Source organism: Pipistrellus kuhlii, unplaced genomic scaffold, assembly GCF_014108245.1.
Source record: "Pipistrellus kuhlii isolate mPipKuh1 unplaced genomic scaffold, mPipKuh1.p scaffold_m20_p_6, whole genome shotgun sequence".
Taxonomy (NCBI): Eukaryota; Metazoa; Chordata; class Mammalia; order Chiroptera; family Vespertilionidae; genus Pipistrellus; species Pipistrellus kuhlii.
This window is the reverse complement of record NW_023425562.1, coordinates 62,172,759-62,195,789: the sequence shown is the minus strand read 5'-3', so window position 1 is coordinate 62,195,789 and position 23,031 is coordinate 62,172,759. Positions and strand designations below refer to the sequence as shown.

Here is a 23,031-nt window from a genome sequence, read left to right as displayed (position 1 = left end):
TAATGTGGATCTTACTCCATACGTTTGGTGTCATCATAAGAAGAGGACATTTAGACACAGACAGCTACAAAGGGAAGGCCACGTGAAGACCGGAGAAGACAGCCATGTACAAGCCAAGGAGAGAGGCCTCAGAAAAAACTAACCCTACTGGCACCTTAATCTCAGAATTCGAGCCTCTAGAGCTGTGAGGAAATAAATTCAACTCTTTAAGCCACCCAGCTTGTGGTACTTTTATGTGGCAGCCCTAACAAATACATACATATGCTGTTCACCACATGATTTCCATGCTGTCTGACATTCTATGCCACAGGACTGCTCATATTTATGCAGAATGATGATGCACTCACCAGACTCTCACTGTGTGTTGTTTTTAAGACTAAAAAAGAAAAAAGAAAAAAACCTCTGAAATATTCATTAGTAAAAAATTCAATAAATGAATTATAGTACATTATATTTTTAAAATACTAATGCTTTTAAAAAGCAAGTATTGGCCTAGCTGGGTAGCTCAGTTGGTTGGCACATCGTCTTGTACACTAGAAGGTTTCAGGTTTGATTCCTGTAGAGGCTGAAAGAAATAATATAGAAAAATTCCCCTGCTAGCCCAGACTTCCCGTGAGAATGTGACCTTTAGAACTGCCCCAGGAAAAACAGGGTATGAGCCACACAGCACCTGGCCACCTGACTCAGCCCCTAGAGGTAGTAAACTGGATGTATTATCAACGTCCTGAGGCGGTTCCACCCTGTTCCTTGTGATAATGTCTATCCTCCCCTCAAGGAATTCCTGTCCCTCTTTCTGGAAGACCCCCTCCCCTTGTCCTTTGTTCTAACTTTGTGGTTTTTGCCTTTATAAGCCTGTAAGAAGTTCTGCTCGGGACTTGACTTGGCTGCTCCTGCGTGAGTAACAGGTCAGGTCCCAGCATGCTGGAATAAATCCTCTTGCTATTTGCATCAAGTGCCGTCTCTTGCGTTTGACTGGGTTGTCGCTGATCCTGGGTCAGGGCAGGGGTCTCCTTATGGGGGTCCAACATTTGGGGGCTCGTCCGGGATTGGCGGCCACCCCTCAACCGCGGAGCCGACCTTGGAGGTAAGAAGGGGTACCCCATGTTTGTCTGTCTGGTTCTGTGCTGTGTCGTGTTCATTGTCTGTGAAAGTTTCTGTTCAGGTTCTGGGCTCGCACTTTCGGTTTGGCAGCCGTTCGGTGACTCGTAAGAGTGGCCGGACAGTGGTCGGTAGACGTGCCGGAGGGCCACAGGCTGCAACCCTGGGGGACGCCCCAAGGGTGCGGCAATCAGGTGTCGGGTTCGAGCCCCGGCAATCAGGTGTCGGGTTCGAGCCCCGGCAATCAGGTGTCGGGTTCGAGCCCCGGCAATCAGGTGTCGGGTTCGAGCCCCGGCAATCAGGTGTCGGGTTAGAGCCCCGGCAATCAGGTGTCGGGTTAGAGCCCCGGCAATCAGGTGTCGGGTTCGAGTCCCGGCAATCAGGTATTGTTCTGGTCTGAATGAGTGTTGTTGTGTTGAGAGAGTGCGGCCGCAATTGAGTGTGTGGGAATTGGTAAAAGTGTTTTTGTTTTTACTCTTTTGGATTTGTTTTGGAATTATTTGTTGCTTAACTGTTTATAAATTGGGAAGAAAGAGAAAAATGGGACAAGGAAACTCAAAGGAGAGTCACCTAAGTCCCCTTGAATGCATGGTTAAAAATTTTCCGGACTTAAAAACAAGGTGAAGGCTATGGTGTTTCTGTAGATGCCTTCACTCTCCGGAGACTGTGAATTGGAGTGGCCGACATTTGGGGTTGATTGGCCTTCAACAGGGACCCTAGACATGGGGCCCTGCACAGGAGTCCAGCGGATAGTCTATAGGAGCCCTGGGCATCCGGACCAAAATTCCATACATTGATATCTGGATTGATGTTCTTTTTGATAACCCCAAATGGCTGAAGGAGTGTGGTTGTCTCTTATACAAAGGAAAATTGGGAAAGAGACCTCCTAGGTCTGTCTTACTCGCCCGGCCACAGGCGAGCAGAGAGAAAGAAAGAAACCTTTAATTTGTTTAAAGCTGAGTGCTCTGATGGCTAGCAAACCGCCCTGAGTGGCCACTGGGATTCCTTTTTCCAGGGGTGCTTTGCTTTCTGTCAGAGGGGTATCAGCCCACCTAACAATATTTATGTCTATGTTTATTGATTTGAAGGTATAAAATTGTAACAATTATGGTACAAAAAAATTAAAAGCAGAAACCAAATTCTAAAGTTAACTATTTACAAGAAAGAAGCTTGAACTGGCAAAGTCGCCAAGTCTGCCCAGCGAGCTCAGAAACTAAATGAATCTTATTTCAGACACCTGCCTCCACCAGTCTTCATCAGTGCTGGAGGAACGGTCTCAGAACTGTTTGTTTCAATTAGCCATTTAAGTTTAATGTAATTAATGATTACAGTACATTGTAAAATCTTTAAAGGAAAAGGAAAATATTTTGTGGGCCATTTGGTCCTTGTGTGTGTGTCAACTCAAGTTATAATTTTAAAATCAGTAAGAGCTTGTCAGAAAGTTCAGGGAGTGTGATTGCAGTGGAGGGGTCACCGGTTCCCCCATTGCACCTTTGCTAGCAAGAGGCAAGCGAGGGACAGTCTGATGAAAAACGCCCTGGTGGCAGCACCGCCTTCGCCACCTGGGACCCGCTTGCTCCCTGCCTCCATTCACCTCCAAGAGTTGTTTGAGTAGCTGGAGGCAGCAGATAAATTAAAACTGGTTTCCCAAGTCATTGTAAGCAGCTTTTAAAATTCCCCACCATGAGGCAGAAACTATGATCTGCAGGGGGTGGCAGGTGGTTCCATGGCCTTGCTTACAATGTTTAGTTTTTGTCATTGGTATCAGCTAAGCAGAGTCATATAGCTACTTAAGTATGAATTGTGATTGAGAAATGTAATGTTACTTGCCAGCTTTAAAAGTTCAAAGTATAAATTGAATTAGGAAAAGTTAATTGCAGTAACAATGCCTAGAATATGGCAGGCTAAATTGTATTACATGTGATAAGAATAAGCAGTAATGATCAAAGATCTCAAGGATTGGTTTATTCTCATTTGTCAGATGAGGAATCTATATAATGCTTGAGCCCTATCCAGGTTGTTTCATACAGACCTAAGTAAATTTGTTGGGAATTTATAGTGTGCCTCTTGTGAAGAAGTAGGCCAAGTCATATATTTTTCTCTTAATGTAGAAAAAGTGATAGCCATATTAATTTGTTTTGTTTTGCTTTTCTCATATGCCATTGTTGTTATCATTTCTTAAATTGGGCTTGTACCTGCATTTTGTATTTTGTTTAAACTTTGGGAATCATTTTTGGTTTCAGTCATGTGTATCTACTTTATAGATTTAAATAGACTTCATCACAAAGGTTTATAATTTATTTAGAATTGTGTTAAAACAATGTGAAAACATGGTTTAACCCCCCCTTGACTGCTTGGACACTTTTCACCGTGTTCTATTAGGGGACTTAAGGCACAGTTAGAAATTCTCCCATTCCCCTTTCCAGGCTTATCAGAATCTGAGATCTTTATCTGTAGGAAGAATGTGGCAGTTTAAAATTCAAGCGGCTACTGGGAACAGAGTGCTAGACCTGCTCTCTCTTCCCTCTGCCTTTTCTAAATATTCTAAAATAATAGAAGATTTGAGGTATGGTTATAGATTTTTGAAGGACATAGAAAGAAGGTTTAAAAGCTAATGTAAAATAGTGGAAGTTTTTATGAAAGTTATGTATGTGATGAGAAGGAGAAACTGGGAGAGAGGGAAAGAACGAAACAGAGACTTAAGAAAGAGACTCTGGGAGTCTGAGAGGGAAGGATTTAGACAGAAGCAGAAAGAAAGATTGGAAGAGAAAGTGATATGGGTATATAAGTGTAAATGTGTATGTGAGAGAGGGAGAGAGACAGAAGGTGAGGCCAGAAGAGATAGAGACAATCTGAAAGAAAGGGAGACTTAGATTCCAAGGGTTTTTTAACCTCGAGCCCTGACGGGACCAGGGCTCCTTTCAACTAAGCTCCCAAGGGTAACCTTACAAGTGAGAGGCAAAGCTATTAATTTCCTGGTGAGCACTGGGCAGTTTATTCAGTCTTGACAGAGCCGATGGGACCTCTAGGAAGATATCAGTCCAGGGAGCCACCAGACAAACTGACTATTTTCCTTGGACATCAAGAAGGACTGTAGACCTAAGAAGGAACACATACTGGAAGAACACAGCTGCTGAACTGGACTGAAGTAGAACAACAGGCCTTTGAGGAGCTGAAGAAGGCTCTCATCTCAGCACCTGCCCTAGCCTTGCCAGATGTTACGAAGCCCTTCCACCTTTATATGAGTGAGCCATGCGTCCGGTTCCATAAGACACTGGCCATCAACCCTGCCAGCCTGCTTCCAGATGATCCAGAGGAACCCATTCATGACCGTATAGAGGTAACAGACGCAATACTGACCGATGTCCTGCCGTCATCACCAGACAAGGTACTGTTCACAGATGGGAGCAGTTACGTTCGGGATGGGATCTGATATACAGGGGCAGCAGTAGTCACCCTGGACCACACCATTTGGGCACAGTTCCTGAACTTTTGGCCTTAATCCAGGCCCTTCTATGGGGACACAGTGCCGTCCCCCAGGAAAGAGGATTACCAACTTCAGCCGGAAAGAACATTAAAAATAAGGAAGAGATTTTAGCTTATTTGAGTCCATCTGACTCCTGAAAGCAGTTGCAATAGTGCACTGCAAAGGACATCAGAAAGGGGAGACAATTGAAACCAGAGGAAATAGGGCCACAGACCAAACTGCTAAGGAAGATGCCCAAAGACCAGTAGGGCCTTTACAAGTCTGCAGGACCCCAACCTACAACAAACAAGAGGAAGAATTGGCTGAACAGAAGCAAGTCATTAAAGGACCAGATGGTTGGTGGCCCCTTCCAGATGACAGATTGCTGGTCCCAGAGGCTCTAGGTCGGACATTAGTTGCCCTGCTATCCCAGGTTACCCACTTAGGTGTCACCAAGACTTCTAAACTTCTGTGAGGCAGATATAGGTAAATGCTAAGCAAGAATAGAGGGACCCCCTGGGAATTCGGGCCCCAGGGAAATTCCCTAGGAGAGCATTAGAAGGTGGGTTTCACAGAGATTAAGCCACCAGCATTAAGGTACAAGTACATGCTAGTTTTTATAGACACCTTCTCAGATTAGGTTGAAGCATAGGATAGAAATTACTCCAGGAGATCATACCTAGATTCGAGCTGCCAGTAGTTATAGGATCAGATAACAGCCCAGCCTTTGTAGCAAGGTATCTCAAAGTATAGCTCAAGCCTTAGGACAGGCATGAGTGGAACTCTAAAAAGTTTAATTAAATTTGTCCTAAAAACCGGTGAAAATTGGACCAACCCCCTGCCCTTCACCCTCTTATGGGCCAGGTGTACTCTCTAACGGGAGAGGTTCCCCCCCCCTTTGTTGAGATCGTGTATGGTAGACCTCCCTCCATTCATCCTGGGGTCAGGGAGAAACTGAAAGCTGGAATTCATAACCATTCCCTTGCTCAAGTCCTTATAAGCTCTGCAGTTAACCCAGAGAGCCACCCGTAAGCTTGTTCCAGATACACTGCCAGTGCCCACCGTGGACCCTGTACACCCCTTCCAGCCCGGAGACTCAGTGTGGGTAAAGCTATTAACATCTTTCTTGGAGATACCCCACAGGAAGAAACATCTCCATGGACACTGCGGAGGGTCACTGCCAGTGGAGTTGTAACCCGAAACTTACTCTCTGGGATCTACAAGGACAAGGGATGTGCTTGATGCCTGCAAATTACCCTCTGAAGGACTCTTTTTACGCCTCGTCCTGCGCCTCCACCATCCTGCTACCGGAGGAGCCATCTCGAGGAGAAGCAGCCCTGCTGGCTGCCCCTGAAGGGACTTGGTGGGCTTATACCAACGGAATAACTCCTTGTGCCTTTCCCCATTTCTCTTAGACAAGGAATCACCTAATCAGCTTCATCAGGGAGAGAATAAGTGCTGTACAGGTAATAATGCTCAGGCAGCACTACCAGTCCCTCAGTCAGGGAGATAGCCTCAGAGAAGGATATGTAGAGACAGAAGTTCCATGATTAGAACTTACCAAAAAGAAAAAGAGGGGAATGTAGAGGCTGAAAGAAATAATATAGAAAAATTCCCCTGCTAGCCCAGACTTCCCGTGAGAATGTGACCTTTAGAACTGCCCCAGGAAAAACAGGGTATGAGCCACACAGCACCTGGCCACCTGACTCAGCCCCTAGAGGTAGTAAACTGGATGTATTATCAACGTCCTGAGGCGGTTCCACCCTGTTCCTTGTGATAATGTCTATCCTCCCCTCAAGGAATTCCTGTCCCTCTTTCTGGAAGACCCCCTCCCCTTGTCCTTTGTTCTAACTTTGTGGTTTTTGCCTTTATAAGCCTGTAAGAAGTTCTGCTCGGGACTTGACTTGGCTGCTCCTGCGTGAGTAACAGGTCAGGTCCCAGCATGCTGGAATAAATCCTCTTGCTATTTGCATCAAGTGCCGTCTCTTGCGTTTGACTGGGTTGTCGCTGATCCTGGGTCAGGGCAGGGGTCTCCTTATGGGGGTCCAACAATTCCCAGTCAGGGCACATACCTAGGTTGTGGGTTCTATCCCTGGTTGGGGTGCTTATGAGGCAGATCAATGTTTTTCTCTCACATTTATGTTTCTCTCTCTCTAAAAATCAATAAAAATATATCCTCAGAATTTTTTAAAAAAAAGAAGAAAGAAAACATTGATATGTGTTGTGATATGGAAGATAGCCAAGGTGTTTTGTGTTTGTGTGTTGTTATTTTTTTTTCTATTTTTAAACAACTAAAATAGGTTAAATGACACAAAAATTTAATCCCATACAGTATACATAGTGTTGTCATGTTTATATATGAAAATTTTAGGTGTGCATAAACAAACAGGAAAAGGTCCAAGTCTGGGATTTTGCAGCGAGAACAGGTGTGATATTCTGTATGCTTCTGGGTTGTTTGAACTGCCCACACTCGTGTTCATGCATTACTTCTGTAATTTGAAATAGTATTCTTTTAGAAAAATAGCTATACAAGGGGCTGTGGTGAATGTAAGAACAGAGGGAATCTAGGGTTCAAAAGTGGCCTTCTCAAGGAAGTGGCCTTTGATCTGAGACCAGAAGGAACACTTGAAGTGAGGGTTGAGATAAGAGGGGGCACTGGGCCAAGGGGAGGCAGAAGTTGGAGGGGACAGAGGGCCTTTAAGGTAATGGAGGTGACTAAGGACATAAAGCTTAATGAAGGGGAGAGGAAGTGAAGTAGTTGGAGAGGTATGCAAGGAGTGGACCCAGAGAGCCCTGTGAACTGTGATAAGGAGTTTGTTTTTAAGGTCAATGAGAAGTCATGGTAAAGGCTTAGGAGAGAGAGAGAGCAGTATGCAATCATATTCACATTTTAGGAAGATTAGTGTGCTACTGAAAGAGGGGCAAGTTTAGTTAAGGAAAACTTAGCTAAAAGTCTTTGTAGTGAAGAAAAATGATGGTGGCATGGTAGTGAGAGTGGATGTGGTAGACATAATAATAGCCCCCTTCAGATGTTTGTGTCCTAATTACTAAAGTCTGTGAATATGTTAGGTGACATTCCAAAGGGGGATTAGGATTGCAGGGAAATTTATAGGTGCTAATAAACTGACTTTGTGATAAGCAAATTATACAAATTGGGCACAGTGTATTCATAAGTGTCCTTAAAAGAAGATAAGTCAAGCAGAACAGGAGGATCAGGCAGAGATGTGTATAAGAAACCAGTCAGAGGGGCACAATGATGCTGTCTTTGAAAGTGGAGGAAGGGTCCAAAGCCAAGGAATGCACTTGGCCTCTAAAAACTGGAAACAGTGTGGAATTTCGTTCTCCCTTAGAAGCCTCTGGAAAGGAACACAGCTATGCTGATGACTTGATATTCACCCAGTGAGAGCCATGGCAGGCTTTTCAACTTTAGAATCTATAATAAAAGGGTAATATGGTAATTAGACTGGACAGCCGGACAACCTTCCAGACATCTGGAAGTCCTTCCTGACAAAGCCAGGGCCCGAGAGAAGCTGACAGGCAGCCTAGGGGAAGCCAACCTGCATCCCGGGTGCTAGAGGGAAGACAGTGCTGGCAGCCAGGGTACTCTTGCATGAATTTTTGTGCATCGGGCCTCTAGTTGTACAATAATTTATTGTATTATTTAAGCAGCTACATTTGTGGTACTAATTTGTTACAGCAGCAATAGAAAACTAATGCAGTGGGAATTCTGACAGAAATATAGATGTAGTGGACATTTGGGGAGCAGAATGGACAGGAATTGGCAGTGATTGGGTGTGCAAGATGAGGGAGAAGGTGAAGTCACAATGGAGTACCATCCCCACTGCAGTACAGTTCCTCAGAGTCATCTTTCTTCTACCAATGACAGGCCAATCATTAAACCTAAATTATCTGAACACAGGAAGGTATTTCAGAAGTACTTAAATATCCATTATTACATTTACTACGTCCTTCAAAACAGATCTCAGGGTAAGAAAAGAAAAATCTCCTCATGAGGGAGTCAGTTAGAAAAGAATCACTCCTGAGATGTACATTAAAGTCATTTTTAATTCTGTGCTCATATTCTAAGAAGCCAGTTGTCCAGCTAGCTGAAAACCTTACTGGTCTAGTAATTGCATGAGACTATAGAAGTAATTATAAGGCTTGCAAGTGTACCCCTAAGTTATTGATTTTGCCTAAAATTTACTGAAAATGAACATAATCTCATACTGATGATGCAACCTAATAGTTAATATCAGCCCTTTAGAGCCAAGTCTGGAGTTAGGTAGATTTGGATTCCAATCCATTTCTGCCACCTTGCCTCCTTGGGAAATAAAATCGCTTAACCTTCCTAAGCTTCATTCCTTGCACTTGTAAAACAAAGCTAACATGTCCCAGAGTGGGCATGAGGTGGGGCAGTAAGAAGTCTGGAAAATTCCTTGGCAAGTGGGATGGCGAAACTTAGGCAGATAGTTGAACAAACTGTCCCAGCAATTTACAGCCAGATACAGCAGGTCACCGGAGCAGAAAGCCCCTGGTACCTAGCAATAGGCAAAACTAGTGCAAAGCCTCAGCCCCAGGTGGCCTTTCCTCCCCTGGCATATCAATGCCCATTTGGTTTAGAACCCTTGACCTTTCTCTTCTTAGAGATAACATTTAGGCCTGTTTTCAGCTTCAGGCCCAGAAAAACATCAAAACCAGGTTGGTGACACCAGGACCAACTGCTATGACTAATGACCCCCAGCCCTGAAGCCAACCTATCAGGGAGACCATCCCCTAAATGCCCAGCCTTTAAAACACTTAAGATGAAGGACTCAGTGTACCCTCCCTCCCTGCCTTTCCTCCTCTTCTTTCCACACTGGCATGCATCACCTAAACTCTAAGGGACCTCATGAGATTTGCAACCAGGGGAGCAGTGGGCAGCAGCAGCTTGTCCTGAGCTACCCCCCTGAATCTGTCTCCAAGGCCCCCTTATCTCTAGCCCTGCAGTGAACTGACATCAGCCTCACGTTGGCTCACTTCTTTTCCATAAGGTTTCTAGTGCCAAAGCAGCCTTGCCGAGGCTCCTTCCTATTGCTCGTTCTATCCTAGGCCCTTCCTGTTTCACTATCTTCAGCTTTACTAAAAGTCCTCACAAAATCACCTGGACTTGTGTTGTGAAATGTTTCCTGCACAAAGAACTCACACACTACTGGCTAGTCTTAGGCAGGTCCGCTCTAGGCCAGTCCCTCTTCAATAACAATCAGATTATAAAAGAAGGGCAATCACACATAGCCCAGATAATCTCTGATTCCAGAAAATACTTTCTTCATTTTAGCTAGAATTTTTATTGTTGATGTTCTTTTCAAAGGACTTCTTCTTCTACTTTCTTACTTAGTGTTTCTAACTAGGCAAATTTAGAATGATCTCCACTTATAGGGGAGGACTCTCCATCTCAGAGAGGCTGCCAGGGTTAGCAAAAGGGCACAGGTATTCAAGGCAGCAAGCCTGGAGGAGTGCACAAGCCTGTTTTCAGGGTGTGGACTGCCTGAGCCTGAATCCCTTTTCAGTTTCTTCCTTCTTGGGTAAACTTGGGCACATTCCTTAACATCCCTGGGCCTCAGTTTCCTTATCTGCATAGTGGGAATAATAGTCTTTGCTATGTAAATCCCAGTAAAGAAAATATGCAAGTGTTCATATATAGAACAGTGTCTGGCACATAATTAGCCTTAAAAACGTGTAGTTTAAGAAATATTTTCTGGTCCCTAGTATGGCACTGTGCTGCCACCACAAAGCATCTGACAAGTAGTCCCACTCAGGCACTCTTCTCCTTCTTGCTTGCTCACTGTCCCAGCCAACAGACCTGAATTGGGGGATGCCATATGCAGGAGCTCTTAGAGTAGGTGTGTGTTTAAAATAAAGCAGGACCACTGGCTAAATAGGGTCAAAAGCTGGGCTGTCCCTGTGAAGACAGGTTTAGGGCTGAGATGACAGTGAAATTTCAGAGTATTGCATTGGAGTCTGAGAATTTGGAATTCCTTCAGAATCTTCCAAGATGCACCTTCCACATGAGAACATGTAGGGATCAAAATCACCTCTCAAAACAGTGTGTGCCCTGAGTTTTGCAAGAGACTTTCAGAAGCATGAATCTGGGGGGTCAGCTTACTATCTTCCTTTAGGAATGTAACTCATGTCAGTACAGGAAAGGCTTTGAGAAGTTTCATAAAGGAAATTTATGTAACCCATTGTTTCCCAAATTTCTTTGAGGAAGGTATCAATCCCCTCCCTCCCAATTCCCCTTTCAGAGAGTTGGGTAGTGCTGATTCACACTAGCAGGTGAATGCTCACATGTGTGTTTAATAATGAAACCAGAGGATTAAACAATAATAGATATTAAGTCATGAAATGCCTCATCTTAAAACCTATGGCAGTTTTCTGTCCTAAGCAGTGTCTACTGTTGAAAGAAATGTCAAACCTGTAGAGTATTTTTCTGAGTTTATTTGAGCCAAACTGACATTGCCAGGAAGCAAAACCTCAACAAACTGAGGAAATGCTCCAGAGAATGGCAGTTTTGCACTTTATTTATACCGTCCTTATCCCTCCTTCTTTGATTGTGATTTACTCACAATCAAAGAAGGAGGGATAAGGACGGTTACATGAAATTCATTGGGGGTAGATTAGGAAGGCGGGATAAAGAAAAACAAGGAAGTCTCTAAGATTGGATAAGAAGTAAAACTGATAGGCACGTAACTCTTTTACATTGGAGGACAGTTAACAACTGGTGTTTCCAGCACATAGAGGTGGTTTGCAGAGAACACGATAACAATGAGGGATTCTGTGCTCTGGTGGGAGATTCTGCCCCAGGGGGCTGACTTTCCAAAGGTATGTTATTTTAGATGCAATATGACAATAGACAGGCTCAGGCAAACCTTTGTCAAGGAAGGTACTGGCCTACGACGTGACTACCTGCCATGACCCGCTTTAAGTTAGAAAGTTTTCATTTCAGACTATGTGGTTACTTTAGGTCTCTGTGTTTGTAAGGCTGCCATGTAGGCCTGCCCTGAGCTTGTCAGGGTTGGTATGTGGTCCCTTTTCCACCCACACTATCAAAGGGTTCTGGAGGGTTTGCTGGAACTCAGGAGCGGGATGAGGTATTCCATGCCCTGGGTTGGCATGGATGCTAAATAGCAAGGTGTGAGGGGTTCTCCTACAGCCTTCCCTGCTCAGTGACAGAGGTCTACTTAGTCTCAGAAAAAAGGTCAACATGTACAGAGGGACATGAGATGAGCCAAAAACACCTCCAGTATATCAGTTACCTTTGTTAGAGCCAGCCTGTCTAACTTTATTTCTAGAGGAGCAGGGTTTTCTAGGAAGAGCAAGGGTGTGTCCAGTAAAGAAGGCAGATACAGGACAGCCATATGTCACCCAGTGATGAAGAGCAGGTACTTGGAGGTTCTGAGTGCCTGGCTTTGCCAGTGTCTAACCTGGGCTTGAGCTTCTGTAAAATGGAGATATGATAGTAACACCTCTTGTGTAGAAAAAGAGTTGACACGGCTGGCCTGGGGCTGCTAACTAAGAAACACCTATTTGCCTAATGGGCCCTTGGCTGGCATCCTTGGGGTTTAGGAGGGCTCCCATCATTCCCCGATAAGAATGGCTCACTGTGGCTGAACAGTTTATGCAGACAGTATAGTTGATGCTGAACCCCTGCTTTCCTTCCGGAGTCTGAAGTTTTGGCACGGACCAGGCAGATGGTAAGATCCTCAGCACCGAGCCTCCATGAGTTTCCTCGGCAGACTTCATTTCACATGTGCTGTCACAGTTCAGGGCTGGAGGCATTAGTTCTGTCCCGTGTGAGTAGAGAGGACCCTGGGAGCTATGCCTGCTTCCCTCCAGACTTCGTCCCACACACCCTTCCCCATTACCAGTTTTGCTTTGTGTCCTTTCACTGTAATAAATCACAGCCGTGAATATGATCATATGCTGGGTTCTGTGAGGTCTCTGAGCAAATCACACCTGGGTGGTGTTGGGTTCCCCACATCAAGGGTTATGGTGAATTTTACGTGAGGTCATACACACTGAAGATTTTGCACGGACAGCAGAGACACATCGGAGAGAAGAAAGCATCTCTCTAGCGGGTCTTCACTTCCCTACCATGTGGCCCCTGCCCCATGGTGCTGAAAAGCACCAGAACTTTGTCCACTTTCCCCCTGAGGTATGTGTGTGGGGGGTCCTCACTGCTGTCAGAGTTATGGCCATCACTGGAGGCTGCCCTACAGCATGGAGAGTCTCTCTCTGCATTTAGTTGTGAGCTTCATAGGATTGCTGCTGTAGGAGTTGGAACTGTTTTATAAATTTTCCTTTTCACTTACTTCCTCTATAACTCTTTAACTCAGACTTATTAAACTATTGAACAGTTTTGTTAACATTTAGGTTACATGTGTATAGTATTACAGGATGCAACATAGGTAAATTAATTCAGCTGTGGGTTTCCTCACTACAAGTGTCTTATTGAAAAACAAGAACATTAATATTTTCCTTTTTTATACTCCCACTTGAATGGCATAGCAACTACTGGGAAATTTATAATCAGGAAGGGAATAGTAAGGTGTTTCTGTTCTGCTTCTAAAAAACTCTTGGCTTAGCATTTTCAGTGCTTGCTCAGCTCAGATGAATGCATGCAAAAGAACTGTTCTAAAATGATTTTTCTAAATAGTTGTTTTTTAAAAAATGGTCATAAAGTTTACTAAAATGTCAAGTGGACTCAGCCAACACATGACCACATTATATTTTCCAATGTATTTTTATTTTCACTAAATAACATGGAGAGATGGTATACAGAGCAATTTACTTATTTGGTATAATTTCCTGGCCACTGAAAACATTGCAGGCCCTCAACCACTGTGACAGGAGTGTAACAGCCAAGACTCTTCTGAGGTAACACAACTGTATGACAGCCAGAATAGCTACTGGATTGGACATTGTTACTTGAGAGTGTGAAGCAGCAAAAATAAAGAGAAAAAATGGATATCTGAAGATGCAGGTTATGGGCAAATAATCAGGTTTTTGCTTCCTCTGATAGTTAGCTTTTTTTCATGCAACAATTTACTCCAAAGTATAATGGCCTAAAGCAAAGCCATTTATTTGTGCCCTGATTCTGTAGGTCGGTACTTCGAGTCCAGCTCGTCTGGATGGTTCTTCTGCTGGCTTGCATGGGCTCCTCGTGGCCAGCTGCTGCTCAGCAAGGCGTCTCTGTCCCCCAGGCTGGTGGCTGCTGGCCTGACGGGTGCCTGGACCACATGGTCTGTCATCTCCCACAGGATGACCTGACTCTCATACTGGCAAATGGTGCCAAGAACAGCAGGAGGGAAAGCCCTAATGTGCAAGCACATTTCATCTTTGTGTCACTGACGTTTCAGCTGTCCCGTGGGCTACAGCAAGTGACATATTCAGATCCAGAGTCCATGTGGGAGAGGCCCACCCAGGGGCATGAACCCTGGGAGGCATGAAGCGTCAGGGGTCACTCCTGTGACAATTTGCCACAGCTGGGTTCCTTCACTTTTTTACCCTTGGCTTAAAATCAGTTGAACAACTTTTATTAACAACTGGTAGCAAGGTACATAAAGAATAAAAAACCTATAGTTATGCTTGCCAGGAGAAGCAATATCAAGGTGTTTTGAGCTCTTACCACATTTTTTAGTTTTTCATTAGCACCTTATTTAGTTTTCTAAATTAGTCTGAAGTAACAGCCAGGATGGATGGGAGAAAGGACTTTGATAGAGTCCGGGAAGTAAGTTGTGAAGGATCTGACTGCTGTTGAGAGAATATATATCCCGTGCTGTGATCTGAACGTAACCCTCCAAAATCCATAGGTTGAAATCCTAACCCAGAAGATGATGGGATTTGGAGGTGGGGCCGTTGGGAGGTGATTATCTCATGAGGGTGGAGCCTTATTAAAGTGGCCAGAGAGCACCTTTGTCCCTTCTACATGGTGAGGTTACAGCCATTTAGAAAGTAGGTCCTCACCACACACTGAATCTGCCAACACCTTGATCTTGGACTTCTAGCCTCCAGAACTGTGAGAAATAAAGTGCTGTTGTTCATAAGCCACCCACTTTCTAGTATTTTGAGGATGTAATAGGAGCTCCAGAAAACTGGAAAACAACAGGAAGATCCTGCTCACCAAGCAGGGGTACGTGTAAAAAGAAGAAAGAAATTTTAAGGAAGGATGAAGAGGAGAGAGAGGAAGAAGAAAGGGAGAGAGCAAGGGAAGATTTAACATATATGTTCTGATTCCAGGTGCTATTCTCTGAACAAATGTATTCTTGGTAATTTTAGTCCATCAGCAAATATTTCTTGATTCCTACTGTGTGCTGGAAAATGGCAAATAGTAATGAACAAGAAAGCACGATCCCTTCTCTCATGGATCTTATATTTTAGTAGAAAAAACAGACACCAGGCACACTGTCACCCATAATTAACTGACAGCAAGTGGATATATGGTGTGAAGAATAGTTACTTAGTGCTGGATAGGTGTATAGTCTACCTGTTCAAGTCTGAGGGCTAAGATAAGACTTCCTTATCAAAGCAACAATGAAGCCAAATATCATCTCATACAATGCAAATCACAGTTTGGTCAGGATTTCCCAAGTGATCATGATTGTCCAGGTCACAATCATTTAGAGAAAGAAAACCAATTACTCAATATTACAAAGAATAGGTGATTTACCTGGAGTTCAAGCCCAGGTTATTCTTACATGTTTCTATGCCATAAAGCTCACAGTGTCTATTTTACACATTTTCTAGAGAGGGATTTTGGTTACAGGATATGTTTTAATTAGTTAAACTACATGGTTTCAAACATGCAAAATGCATTTAAAAAGTTATAAATATATAATATGCAGTAAAAAGTGGGTCTCCCTCCCTGCCCATCCCCTCTCTTCCAGTTACTTGCAGGTAATGCCAGTGGAGTTCCTTATATATTTGTCCAGAAGTATGTGTAATACTTGTAGTACTTACTATGTGCTAGGTGCTTTTCAACATCTTTTACAAATGTTTAATTCTAATAATAATTTTATATGGTGAATATACTTCTTAACTCCATTGTTCATGTAGACTTAGTTACCCCTCAGTATCCAGAGGAGATTGGTTCTAGGATCCCCACAGATAACACAATTCATGGATGTTCAAGTCCCCTATAGAAAAGGGCATAGTAGTTGCATATAACCTATACACATCTTTTTCTATGGTTTAAATTATCACTGGGTTACTTACAATGCCTAATACAATGTAAATGTAGTATAAATTGTTGCTATACTGTGTCTTTTACTGATTAATAAAAAGAAAAACTCTGTGCTGAATGTGTTTAGTACAGTCATAACTAAGTACAGATACAACCATAGTAGACCTACCTACATAGTACTTGTCAGCCACAGTTTAACATTTTTAAATACTCTTGATCCACATGGATGTGAAACCTGGGGATGTAGAGGGAAGACTCTGTGCACACATTATATTTTCCCACACAAGTATTTTAGGTTGGAAGTGTGCACCAAACTTTGAGGTGCTTTTTCTTGTGTAGTAGTCAGCTTTTTCTTTGATAACACCACATAACAAACAAGTCCAAAGTCTCAGAGGCTTAATTAAAAACATTTATTTCTTCCTCATGAGTCAGCTGTGGTTCAGTTAGATTTGGCTCCAACTGGAAGTGGGATTTGTGTCTGCTTCCTGTAACTCTCCTTCCAGAAAAAAGGCTAAGGTCGCAGCATCCACCTGAGAGATCTTCATGCCACGTGGCAGGAGCACAAGATGGAAAGTGGAAACACATAGGGCATCCTGAACTGCCACACTGTCTCTTCCATCCACAGTCCAATAGTCAAAGCAGATCACATGGCCAAGTTCAAAATCAAGGGGCAGGGAACTATAATGCACACAGCAAGTTCAAGGAAAGAACAAAAACAACCATAATACTGAATGAAGTAAACTACACACCCTGAAAACCTAACTTTCATAATTGTAGCTGGTATATAGAGGAACTACTGAAAAGATTAACTCTGTATGAATTAATAATTTCCCTATGTTCTTCTGCTGGCAGCATATAAACAGCTACCTCTTTTCTGTTTGCCTTTCCCAGGTCTTTGCATCATGTTTGGAAAGAAAAAGAAAAAGATTGAAATATCTGGTCCATCCAACTTTGAACACAGGGTTCACACTGGGTTTGATCCACAGGAACAGAAATTCACCGGCCTGCCGCAGCAATGGCACAGTCTGTTGGCAGACACAGCCAACAGGCCGAAGCCCATGGTGGACCCTTCATGCATCACTCCCATCCAGCTGGCTCCCATGAAGGTATGGTGAAGATTTGGATTTAAGTTGATTTTATAAGTAGGTTGTCATTTGGTGAAGCATCTCATCTTTAAAGGCAAACTATAAAATGCCAATATATTTATATTTGTTTTAAAATATCCACAGCTTAGCCACAATTATTTTCTAATGATCATAATGCGCACCCCTTACTGTAAGTGGCAGCACATGCAAAGGATCCTCAGCTTTTATATGAAAGATATTTTTTTTTTTAAATCAGACACATAAAACAAAATCACAAAATCAGAAATGTTTATTGCACTTCAAGTGATGTTTGCTGATCTTTACATTGAAGAATATTACTCACCTCTTCTGGTAAATATTGGCAATAACTTTTGATTAAACTTTATATTAGACATCTTTTGTTTTGCATTTGCCCTCCGAATGTTTGAACTCTTATATAAAATTTAATATTAAAATATTTTAAAATAATGTTTATATATGTATGTATACACATGAATAGATTTATACACATAAAGGTTTTATATATGTAATCATATATATTTATATATGTATGCATACATATATGTTCAAATTTATTGCTATAGTATAAGAAACAGCTATTTTAAATAAAAGTGTATCATTTGAGTCATGAAATAAGATATAATTACCCTAAAGAAATGGCTAGTAGATTTTTGGCAAGAAATTTTCATGAAAATAATTCTGTTAAAATGGAACTCAGATCCAATAAATTTCAGGTACATTAAGTTTCTACAGAGAAAATGCAGCCATTTTCTTCTGTACCTCAGAATCAAGTAATTGCCCAAAAGCTCCTTATAGTAAATTTCTGATTTTTTAAATTATGATATCCCAATAGATCAGATTCTATTCTATAGCTCTTGCTCATTATATTAGTAGAAATCTGAACGACATGAATACCTTATTTTATGTTAACATTAATATTGACTATATTGTATTTAAATGATAGGCAAATTAAAAGTAGATGCATTCTTTTTTTTGGCTATGGGTGTATCCCATAGTCTTTTTTATTTTTATTGATTTTTACAGAGAGGAAGAGAGAGGGATAGAGAGTTAGAAACATCGATGAGAGAGAATCATCGATCAGCTGCCTCTTGCACACCCTCTACTGGAGATATGCCCACAACCGAGGATGGGAATCGAACCCGGGACCTTTCAGTCCACAGGCCGATGCTCTATCCACTGAGCAAAACCGGCTTCAGCAGATGCATTCTTTTAAAGGAGGCAAAGTAGGATCATAGTTAATAAATATGGGAAAAGATTATTTATAAGATGTCATCTGAGCTGACTAAATGAGAATTGCAATTCATTGTTTATGCATCATCTTGGTCATTCTGTTTTTCAATACTTGTGAGCTTCAGACAGGCTGGTTCTGAATGGAAATCTATGATTGCAACCAACTCTCTCTTCTGTATTGATTTGGGTTTTCAGCTGTTCCTATTCAGAATTTTCTTTAAATTCCATGCCATATGAATTTATTTGTAGTTGTAGAGGACTCAGAGCCTTCTACAGAGTCTTTTATTATGCATGTGATCCACACAGGTTTCTCATGTGAAGTAGGCATAACATTTAAACAGGAAGTGTCACTAAGTGTGCACCAAGAAGCAAGTGAGTAAATGCCTAAATGTGTGCTGCTCACCTGTCTCCAGGGTGGCCTGGCTGCTCCTTGGGCTGATTGTTTGAGACGTTAAATAGCAAACCTCCAGATCACAAGCTTCTCTCCTGACTTCTGTTAGTTTCTCGCTGAGTGGCCTGTCCTGACCTCCTGTCAGCTGAGCTTGTCAAGTGAGGATGGTGGTGCTTTGATAACTGGAAAATTCTATATAAAGGAAGATGATATTGTCAGGAATGCCTTATTTGCCCTGGAGCTTCTCTCCTGGCAGGGGTGACCTAACTGAAAATAACCCTTCTAAGTCAGAAGAAAAAGCATGTGGCTCTCCCTGTGACTCCCACACATGCATAGAAATTGAAAGATTTCATTTTACTCTCATTTAGCATCTTATAGGATTTGGAGCACTAAGATGGCCACTGTAGGCTTCTTTGTGGCTCTGTCAACTCCTAGAATTTTTATCATTTTTGTCTTGTATCAGTAAATATAATATAAGCATTGTATTGTTGCCTCTGTATAAACTAGTGAGAAGGCAATTCATCAATACTTTTGATCATTTCTAAGCAGCACATCACTATCCAAGTGTTTGAATGCTCCTGCTATTACTAATAACATTAAAACTTCAGTGGAAACACACACACACACACACACACACACACACACACACACACACACACAAACAAAAAAAACAAACAAACAAACAAAAAAACTGTGCCTGAGATGGCACAAATCTAAGCATTTGCTATCATCACATAATCCACTTCCTTCTGAGAATCTTTGTATTAGTTTTTCATTGCTGCATAACAAATTACCACAAAATCCGTGGCTTAAAGAAATACACATTTATTATCTCACAGTTTTCCTGAGTCTGGAATGAAGGCAGGCTTAACTGGGTACCTCTGCTCAAGGGCTCCCCGACTGCCATCAGCTTGGCTGCACTGCCCTCTGGAGGCGTGACTGGGGAAGCATTCGCTTCCCAGCTCTTTAAGGCTGTTGGCAGAATTCACTTCCTCTCTGTGGAACTCAGAGTAGCTTGCTTCTTCAAGGCCACAGGAGAGTGAGAGCCACTCTGCTTGTAGTCTTATGTACTTACCATAACAGAATCACAAAATGATATCCTAGCACTGATGCTGTATGATGTAGAACATAGCCTTGGGAGTGACATTCCATCCCTCTACCATGTCCTAGTGGTTTGAAACAAGCACAGGTCCTGCCCTCAATCATAAAAAGGGGATTACACAAGCTGGGAGCACCAGGAGGGGGCATCACCATAGGGCTTGTTCACTCTGCTACCCATTGTCTCTCCCACATGCAAGATACATTCACCCCAACCCCAGGTTCCCTGAGTGTCATCTTACTATTAGGGCAAGGGTAGGGAACATCCAGCCTGCAGGCCGTATAAGGAATCATTTGGTCTGGCCCTGCCAAGGCAACTGCAGGTGGAACTTGAAATTCAATGAATCTAGGAGCTTTTTACATAGCAACCTACATTTATATTAAGTGAATTATATTAAGTGAATAAAGTTATAAATATCTAAATGGCTCTTGGCAGAAAAAAATGGTCCCCACTCTCGCATTAGAACATCATTGTAAAGTAAAATTGGGATTATTAATAGGTGTGGATAAGGGGCTTGAGTGATCTACCAAACACACTGCTAGGGCACAGTTACTCTCCAGCTGTGGACCTTTGAAACTACAGTGCTGAGCAACTGCCTCCAACCCTCCCAACAGAAGATGGCGTGACAGATGTAGAGTAATAGTTGTAGACGCTCCAGTCAAAACAGAGGAAATGAAAGGTAGTCACCAGTCTAGAGTCCTTGTGAAACCCAGCCTGTCCCTCAATTAGGCATCAAGGCTCAGGAATAACCCCCGTGGCTCCACCCTCTGGATTCTTGGTTCTGCTAGTCTTGTTCGTGAAAGGTAGCCTGTGTTCGAAGCAGAGTGGTGTTATCAGCCTGCTTTCTAATGAGGGGTCTGTCCAAGCTAGCGAAGTTTCTGTTTAAACAACTGCTCAATTACTTTGTAAACATTGTGTGGACTTTACTGTGGTTCATTTCATTAGGCAAGAGCAATATCCACTGATGTATTTAAGATAAACCCTCTGTCCTTGGCCTCCTGCTGAGACGCCCTTCAGCTCCCTAGAGGTTCTCTGGTTTCACTGAGATCTATGAGGCACACCCTTAATTTCTTACAAAAGCCTCATCTGAACTTTGGTCTTTCTGAGTTTTAGCAGCTGTACCTTCACACCCGCAGAACACACTTTCCTGAGAGGCAGCTCTTCATTTTTGCATCTTTGCCATCTGGAGAAGCTCAGAATTTTTTGAGACATGAGATTCTGGTTTCTTTTTTAAATTGTAAGTTCTTCTTTCAATTGATCTCTCTCCTCCTGCAATTACTGTAAGCAGAAAGAACCAGGCAGCACCTGCCACGCTTTTCTTGAAAATCTCCTTAGATATGTGGTCATGTTTATCACTTCCAGCTTCTGCTTCCCACATAACTCCAGGAGACAATTCTGCCAAGTTTTCTGCCACCACAGGGCAAGGCCCCCACTTCCTCCAGTTTCCAGGAACATGTTCCTCATTTGCTTCTGAGCCTCTCCATCGGGATCCTCAAAGTCCAGGTTTCTACTAAGAGTTTGTTCATGGCAATCATGATTTTCTCTGCCATATTCCTCAGAATTCTTTTAGCCTCTACCCACTTCCTGGTTACAAACACTCCTGTGTTATGAACTGCATGTGTCCTTCCAAAATTCATATGTTGAAACCCCAACCCCCATGTGACTACACTTGGAGATGGGCCTTTAAGAAGACAATTAAGGTTAAACAAGGTCATAAGGCTGGAGCCTTAACCTTATAGGACTGATGTCTTTACAAGAAGAGGAAGAGATAGCAGGGGCAGGCAGTCACAGAGAAAAGACCGTGTGAGGACATGGCAAGAAGATGGCCATTTGTAAGGCAAGGAAGAGAGGTCTTAGATGAAACAACCCCACTGATACCTTAATCTTAGACTTCTACCTTCCAGACTATAAGAAATAAATCTGTTGTGAAGCCACCCAATGCAGTAGCCCTAGCCAGCTCATACACATGTGTTTAGGTATTTGTTACAGCAACACCCCACTTTCAGATATCAAAATTTGTAACAAGTTACCATAAATTCATCAGAGCATAACAACACACATTACAGTTTTCAGAGGTCAGGAGTTAGGCACAGTTAGCTGCATCCTCTGCTCAGGCTCTCACAAGGCTGAGAACAAGGTGCCAGCTGGGCTGCCTTCCATCCGTGGGCTCAACTGGGGGAGAGTTGGCTTCAAAGCTCATTTAGGTTATTGGCAGAATTAACTTCCATGTGGCTTTGAGGGAATAGATTACTGAGACCAGGAAGGAAGAGAGGTCCAGAAAGGGTGTACGGTATTAATGAACAGTAACTGCTTTGGGCACCTGGGGCCCAGTTCTGGTGGGGATGCCCTGAGGGACTTTGCAAAACACACCTCAGACTTGTCCCAGCAGGGAAGCTGGGGCATCTTTCCACCACTCCCCATCCCTCACTGGCTGCGGGTTTCTCCCAGGAATTAATTTCTTGGCAAAATCCGCCTACCCAACCTTTGACCAAGCATTTCCCAGCAGCTAGAAAACACTTTTAGGTAGAGAGAATTAGGAAACCTTCAAGGGGCACAGGCACTGGCTGCAGGTGACCTCCATGGTGGGTGGAGGGAATACGGGCACAAGTATCAATAGCAACTCCTATCAGTGGAGCATCAGCTTTCATTTTGTCATCAAATATTGATCGTGAAACTATGATATTCTTGGCAATGAAGCTATAAAAAGAACGATGCTTAGCCTCATCTCTACAGAGTACTCAAGCTAGTGGGGGAGAGGGATTTGTACAGACAAACAAATTATAATAAATGTTATAATAGAACAGAGAACACAATTGAGTATAGAAACACTCTATTGTGAAAGCTTTGAGAACAGAATGGCTATGCTTCTTAGAAAATTTAGAGAAGATATAATTTTGAAAGAATGCAGTCTTATTTTCATACCTGATGTAAGGATACCCTGAGATCAGGAAATAGCTATACCCAGAAGCAGTGACAGTGTCTTGCTTAAAGAGCCCTCTAGACCCACACTCTCCAAGATCAATTCCAAATTGTGGTTCTTCTGCCTGTTCCAGATATTGGACCTTGTGCAAGCTACTCAACTTCTGCCTGGTTGCTTCCTAGTCTGTTTAAAATGGATATAATAGTACTACTCATAGGGCTGGTGTGAGGACTAAACAATTTAGTACATGTACAATATACATGTGCAATACAATTTTTAAAAATGAAACAAACCTGATGATCACAAATACAAAATATAATAAAAATGGACTTTTTTAGGAAGAGAACAATGTTTTGGATTTGTTTTCTCTCGCAATATAACAAAGACTGTATGTGGATGTCTCAACCTCTCTATATAAAAGCCTACTTGACTGGCTGGTAGCTATGACAAGCACTGACCATCAGGGGGCAGACACTCAATGGAGGAGCAGAAACCACTGGCAT

The 23,031-nt window shown here is 42.7% G+C and overlaps 1 protein-coding gene across 1 annotated transcript in view; it reads left to right on the top strand.

Moving 5' to 3' along the window:
- PAK5 (p21 (RAC1) activated kinase 5) overlaps positions 1 to 23,031 on the top strand; it is a 225,160-nt gene that overhangs the window by 128,679 nt on the left and 73,450 nt on the right. The window contains exon 3 of the mRNA XM_045574506.1: positions 16,674 to 16,888. Coding sequence (XP_045430462.1) covers positions 16,685 to 16,888 — 204 coding nt within the window. The 5' untranslated portion in view covers positions 16,674 to 16,684. The remainder of the gene's footprint in view (positions 1 to 16,673; positions 16,889 to 23,031) is intronic.